This window comes from Triticum dicoccoides, chromosome 6B (genome assembly GCF_002162155.2).
Source record: "Triticum dicoccoides isolate Atlit2015 ecotype Zavitan chromosome 6B, WEW_v2.0, whole genome shotgun sequence".
Lineage (NCBI taxonomy): Eukaryota > Viridiplantae > Streptophyta > Magnoliopsida > Poales > Poaceae > Triticum > Triticum dicoccoides.
Genome location: NC_041391.1, coordinates 675684673 through 675691834, shown reverse-complemented (window position 1 = coordinate 675691834; position 7162 = coordinate 675684673). Strand labels below are relative to the sequence as shown.

At 43.3% G+C, this 7162-nt stretch overlaps 1 protein-coding gene across 2 annotated transcripts in view; it reads right to left on the bottom strand.

Annotated features, from left to right (window-relative positions):
- Nucleotides 1-4149: 4149 nt before the first annotated feature.
- LOC119323630 (cytochrome b5 domain-containing protein RLF-like) overlaps nucleotides 4150-7162 on the bottom strand; it is a 5631-nt gene continuing 2618 nt past the window's right edge. For both annotated transcript variants that reach the window (XM_037597328.1, XM_037597327.1), the window contains exons 4-6: nucleotides 4983-5117; nucleotides 4819-4869; nucleotides 4150-4576 (exon numbers count right to left, since the gene is read on the bottom strand). In XM_037597328.1, coding sequence (XP_037453225.1) covers nucleotides 4500-4576; nucleotides 4819-4869; nucleotides 4983-5117 — 263 coding nt within the window. In that variant the 3' untranslated portion in view covers nucleotides 4150-4499. The remainder of the gene's footprint in view (nucleotides 4577-4818; nucleotides 4870-4982; nucleotides 5118-7162) is intronic.

Here is a 7162-nt window from a genome sequence, read left to right as displayed (position 1 = left end):
TCTAGGTGTGTGTGGGAACTTTTAGAAGCCGAGCTGGTCGAGCACATGTTGGCAACATCGGAACCTGATGCAATGTTATGGCTCTTTGCTATGAATGAGTCTCTTCCATCACCGGAGCAATTTAAGTTGATGATCATTACTTTGTGGGCGAATTGGAGTGCAAGGCGGAAAGCTATACATGAAGAGATCTACCAGACTCCATTTGCCACTGACAACTTCATCAAAGCTTACTTGTCAGACATAGAGTTCTTGAAGAAGAAGGAGAACGCGCAGGGGATGGAAGTACCACGACCACGTAGGTGGATTCCGCCACCCATAGATCAGTACAAGCTCAATGTGGACGCTGTTGTGTCACGCTCGGGCATGTTTGGCGCAGTTGGTGTGGTTTGCAGGGATGAGAGGGGTTTGTTCATGGGAGCTTCAGCCCTCGTTTTTATGGGACTCCGCAGCCCCCAAGTGCTAGAAGCACTAGCTGTTCGGGAGGCACTAGCACTTTCAGAAGATCTCTACATCAACCAAATACTGGTGGCCCCGGATTGTAAGGTGGTGTTAGATGCAATCATGCAAGGAAGCTCAGCATACTTTGGAGCAATTGTCCAAGAGATCAAGGCTAGAGCAACTACCTTTATTTCATGTTCGTTTAATCATGAGTATAGGACCTCCAACACGGAGGCCCATAATCTCACAAAGCATGCTTTATCTTTAGGGTTTTGCCAACACACCTGGCTAGGACAACCCGGCGATCTTCTTTTTGTACCTATGAACATTCTGATTCAGTAATAAAGCTTTGTGAGATTCTAAAAAAAACTGATTCTACTTTTAAATGTCCCCGGATCACTATAATTACTCTTTTTCGGTTTATAGGTCCTGCGCATGTCTCTGGGTCATCAATTTTACTAATGTATTCCTTCCATTTTTATTTACTATGCATATTAGATTTGACTAAAGTCAAACTTTTGTTAAGTTTAACCAAGTTTATAGAAAAGAATATAAACATTTACTATAACAAATATATATCATGTGAAAGTACATTCAATAATGAATCAATTGGTATTGATTTGTTATTGTATATGTTAATTGTCCATAAACTTTGTCAAAGTTTACAAAGTTTGACTTTAACCAAAGTTAATATGCGGAGTAAATAAAAACGGAGGGAGTAATATGCATTATATATCACAGAAGTTATACTATTAGAAAATAGAACATTTGATTTTTTTAAATGGTATGTTTTTGTAATCTATCTATACCTACTAATAAAAGAAATAGGTATTCTTAGTCCGTCGTGATGTTTTGCAGAATACCCCTTGAGTTTTCTTGTAATAAATCTGCGGTACTTATTTGAGGTGGGAAAAACGGTTCGTCTGCACTTTACAAAGAAGGCCTTGACTTTTTCAATAATAGGTCACAGTCCTTTAATAAGGACTAAAATAAAGGAGTCGGCCGGGAGTCGAACCTGCGACCTGCGCAAAAACAAACCCAGAGGCAACGACCACCCAAGCCCAATACACCTTTTGCTTTTTGCACTACCTAGCTATTGTTTATTAAGTGTATAATTTCTGGTTTCTGTACGCTTTTCGCTTTTGGTTGCGTGATTTCTGTCTCTCGGGTCTCCCGTAGCGTGAGAAAGGGACACAACAACCTAGCATCCGTTTTCCTCTTGTCCCTGGCGGCTGAAACCCTAGCCGCCGCCAGGGGGAGGCCGATCTTCCAACGCCGCTCTCCGGCGGCTCCCCTCTGCCAGCGACCTCAGTCGTCGGTGGTGAGGGGGGTCGCCGGATCCACGTGTGTGGATCGTTTTTACTCTCTCGTAGTCTAGGTTTTTAGGTTGTTCATCGTTTTTGCTTCGGCGGCGACAATGACAATGCTGAATAAAGATTCTTCGGATCCTTTCCTAATGAGGTCATCGGTCCTATGGTTGGGGATGGATTTGGAAACCAGTCTGTTCAAGCAAGGATGGCGTGGCGGCGGCGGCATCCTCGTGGTGGACCTGTGTCCTCGGGCTCCGCCGTTGCGACGGCGTTTGCTCCAGCGTCGGCGCGGAGCTTGGGAGGTAGTTCAGGAGCGGATGCAGATTGTGGTCTGCATCGACGACATCTGGAAGACGGAGCATGTGCTGGGCTCGTGGTTGGTGGATGGCAGATATGGTTTCCTCCTTCGGCGTTTTAGTCGTGGTGGGCTGCCAGATCTGGAGTTCGATGGTGTGTCCGGGGTGTTGCCCCGGTCTGATTCGTTCAACGGTAAGGGTTTCACTTTTGGTGAGCCACCTTGGAGGTCCGTAAAGTTGCATATCAGCGATGGAGCCGCGTCGAGCTCGGGTGAGGAGGTGATTCGTCATTCTTTTCTTCGGTGGCTGCTGCGGTGGTGCCGGAGGCAGGTGACGGACGTTGGTGTCAAGCTCAGAGATGTTCTGCTATCTGTTCAGTTTTGTCATGTCGGTCTTTACGTGACTTGTATTTTGTTCTTTATGATATGAATGAGACACGTATTACCATGCAAAAAAAAAGTCTCCCGTAGCGTGACAGAGATGGATACACGTTTCTACTTTTTGTGTTTGCACTACCTGATATCCGTCTACAAAACTGAATCAAATATTCAGATCGGGGCTCTAAGAAGCTGCCTATGGTTTCTCTGTATATTAGGTACGCACGGTGTGAATCCATCGACATAGTATGTTCGTCTAACACATTGACCTGACCGGGCCGTGCGAACGATGACAATTCATCGGCAAATTTCAAGATCTGGTTGTCGCCCGGCGAGCCGCTGCTGAACGACGACATGTTCGTCGATGAGATCCTCATGCTCCTGCCAGTCACTGCCGGTGAGTGTGTCCGAGAGGTTTGCTTGGCCTGGAACACAACGCTTATCTCCGACCACTTCGTCATCGCCCATGTTACCAGAGTAGCCTTCTTCTCGCCAACCGAGTGGGGCGCCACCACGTCCTTCTACGTGTGCTTTCTCCTGGTGGACGGGAGCTCGCTGGTCAGGTGGTCACCGTCTCCACTTGCAAGCTGCTCACCATGTTGCGTGGGCGGGCTCGCCAGGGAGAAGCTATCCGGAAAGCCCTGCTGCGGCCTCCCACAACAACATGTGATCCTGGCTCCAACTCCAAGAAATGTCCGCACACGAGGTCCTGATCCCATCTAATCATCCAGAGAGCAGAAGCACAACGTCCATGGTCAAGTGAACAACATACACAGCTCCAGGGATGGCATCGACACCAGAATGTGCTTCTGCTTGTTGTACAACACTCTGAAGCCCCCAAAAGAGCCGCGGGGAGCATGGCAAAAGCATGCTCTCCTTAGAGAAAATAATGCAAGTTCTCTCACAAAATAGTACTACATGACTGAGTTCTTTCAGCTTTTAATTGTGGTAATCAAATTCATAGTTTGCACTTTTGCTTTCTCCATATGGACATCGCCATCTATGAATACATGAACAAAACAAATTGGTGGCACAATGCTACTGTAATTTTGTAGTAGCTAGCTGCTATGTCATACTACTGCCGCTAATGTATAGATGTGATATACATGTAAATGTCATGCTACTATCGCTGATGTATATATCTAGATGTGGTAATGCGTATGCAATAGTGTGAATGTGTTAAAATCTTAAAAAAAATCTCTGAAAAAGCTTAATGCGCATATATGTAGATGTGTTAAAAATTTAATGTTTTTTGTTCTTTGACCATTTTCGCCATCATGATAGTCTTTTAATCCTGCATCTCCCGTTGCAACGCACGGGCAATTTTCCTACTATATATAACTTGTATTATGTTGAGCAAATCATCGATCTAGGATACGCGCGGGCCTAATAAACCAGAAAGGCGGTAGTAATTTACTTGAATATATGTAGGGACCATGATCAACTTCCTATTTACCTAGGACCCTGAAATACAAAAGGGCCTAATAAACTCAGACTAGAAAGTATAAGGCTTAGTATTAAAGTGAACAACCCCTAGGCTATAAGTTGGGTCTTGCCAAGGGTTAATTTGGATGTAGCGTTAAGATGCATGTAAAATGAAATACAAGAACAAAAAATTCTATGTTGTTCTATTATTTTTCTTGTGATCATGTAGTATGTCAGTATTTGTTCCTGCTCGAATGCTACTACACTGTTTCCTCTTTCTTTGCCTTTCTCCTTCAAACAATAAAAACAGAAGCTCCATTTTTATGCCCTTTCTGAAATAAGACCGCCCAGCAACACAGATACCCAACATGTAGTACTCCCTCCGATCCAAATTAATTGACGCAACTATAGTACAACTTTAGTAAAATTGTACTAGAGCTGCCTAGAGGGAGTACCTTCTTTATACAGCAGCCCGTGATAACAATTTGTTTTGCGAGGAGCATCATCATCAAATTTGTTTATTCATCTATTTTCTGTAGAAAATGTTGATCAACCTATCTCCACTATACTGCATCAACGCGTTGTTTACATTCTTCAGATCATCTCCAGGCGACCAAACTGTACCCGACCCTGAGAACCAGCTAGAGCGTGATCTACTCATTGGGATCCAGGTATCCCACGAGGCATTTCTCCAAGAGGAACTCTGCGTTCACCCAGGCATGGTATTTATCTTGAGGAAGTCAAGGAATCATATCAAAATTCGCATAATATATGCACACAAATCCTTTTCATACAACTACGATAGTTAACAATCACAATCATCATGTTGTTCATATCACCAGCTATAAAGTTCGCCGTGTGTTGCTATTACTACATGTTAAAGCATGTTATGTTCTTGCATCAGTCTACAAAAAGCGGCAAGCTATTTTCAATTTAACTGTGACGTCAATAATAATACTATCAAAAGGATACTGAACAAAGCAGTGCAGTCTTTTCCAGCACCTTTCATAAGCATATCAACTCCTGCAAATGCGCAATTAAATTCACAGCCAACAGAAAATACTAAGGACTGGATATTAGGTTTGATACTTCAAACAGAACCAAAACCTGCACAAGGCTGAAAGTTTACAAGTTACCTCCAGGATGAAATTTCATGTAGGGACCAATATTGTACACACGGCCTTTCAAAACTGTCCAAATACAATCTCCAGTTTTATGCTGCTTAACTTCTTCCAAAGAAATTAGCCTCCGGTTTGACTGTCCCCTAAGCCCTACAGAAACAGGAACATCAGAGAAAAGAAAAGCAACAGCACTACACAAATATGACCAACTGAGAAGAGAACACGTGAAAGTAGGGCCGAAAAAACCGAGGAAAACAAAATCAGGAACTGATAAACAAAACTAAATAAGAGCGCAACGGCAACCAGCATTATTTCCCACTCAAGTTATGATTGTTCACAAGTTATAACTTCACATCCAGTCAATACAACAAAAAATGCATCCAATATGGATTTGGGCACCCATTCAGATTTTTAATATCCTTAGCTGACTATTTATATATTCATCATTTCAAGGAGCATCACACCAATATTGTAGTTAAACAATGCAATAAGAAATGAGACAAGAAGCAAAAACAGTATGGCCAGTTACCTATGCAGGCTATAACATTTCTACCCTTTCTGATGTATAATCTTGTCTTGTTTATACCACAAAATGAAGGGACCAACTTATGTCAGAATAGATTTCTATAATAAGACCATTCCACTAAATCTGAATTGGGTTCATATATCGATGAGTACAGGTGTAAAACTATAAACTAAAGACACACTTTGACCAACAAAAAATCACTGAGACACTTTCACCTAACTTGAATAAAACTACATTGAGCAGTAAAATTCAAAGTTTGCAACGATCTAATTCATGTGAAATATATTGCGTCCATTTAAGCTTTTTAATACCCTCATCTCGCCATTTATATTCATCATTTCAAGCAGCATCACACACATTTAGCACAAGTCCTGGTCTTTCTCAATGTCACCAAATTGTAGTCAAACAATGCATATTTCGAGATGACACAGGAAGCAAAAAACAGTATCACCAGTTACTTCCGCAGGATGTAACATTTCTGCCTTTTCTGATATACCAGCTTGTCTTGTTTATATCACAAAATTAAGGGGCCAACTTATGTAAGAATAAATCTCTAGAAGATCGTTCCATCTAACTTTTCATATATCCATGAGTAAAAGTGTAAAACTATAAACTAAGAACCCACTTTGACCAATAAATAATGAAATAATCACTGGAACACTTTAACCTAGTTTGAATAAAACTACATTGAGCAGTAAAATTCAAAGTTTCCAATGATCTAATTCATATGAGATATATCACACTGTGACAAATGCCACACAGTACAGCTAGACCCCAAAATAAATCTCAGCTGGCACAAAGGAAATGTCATTGGTAAGCAATAACAAAAATTCAATTATGGGATTATATCATTTAACTTCATTAATCATTAATTACTAAGTACTCCCTCCATTTCTAAATATAAGTCTGTTGCCTATGTCTTCTAGGCATAGCCGGTCCCAAGCCCGGGTAAAGGAGGAGGGTTGTGATAGGCTTGGCGAGCCAACGTAACAACTAGCCAGTCCCATGGGTATGAAACCCATTTGAGCGAGAGTAGTACAAGGATGGGTGACCTCCTGGGAAGTCCTCGTGAAAGGGTTTCATATCTAAGGGTTGTGATAGGCTTGGCGAGCCAACGTAAAAACTAGCCAGTCCTTTGGGTATGAAACCCATTTGGGCGAGAGCTCTGTTTTTAAGGCGTCCCTAAGGCGTCGCTTAGGCGACGCCTGGGCGTCAGGGCGCCCCCAGGAGACAAGGCGCCGGCCTTGCCTTACATGTGTGCCTAAGGCGTCCGCCTTAGTCCTTAAGGCGTCCAAGGCGTCCGCCTAGGCGCCACTCTGCCTGCCTTAGGCAAATAAGGACGCCTTAGACAGAGCTGGGTGGTTTAGGCGGGAAACAGATAACTGGGAGGGAAGGAAAGGGCGGGAAAGTCTGTTTTGGCACCAACAGGTACTAGAGGGAGAGAGAGAGAGACCTGTAACCATTTTCAGTTTCCCCCCACCCCCAGGCTGGATCTGAGCTTCTCCCCCTCCTCTACAGCAGCTTCTCCCCCTCCTCTCTGGCAGCTTCCCCCTCCTCTCCGGCAGATCCTCCTCCCCTCCTCTCCGGCAGATTCTCCATCCTCTCCAGAACAACAAGCAAGCAGCACCTCTCCGGCGGTGTATGGCTGTATGCCTAGTTGCCTAATGCC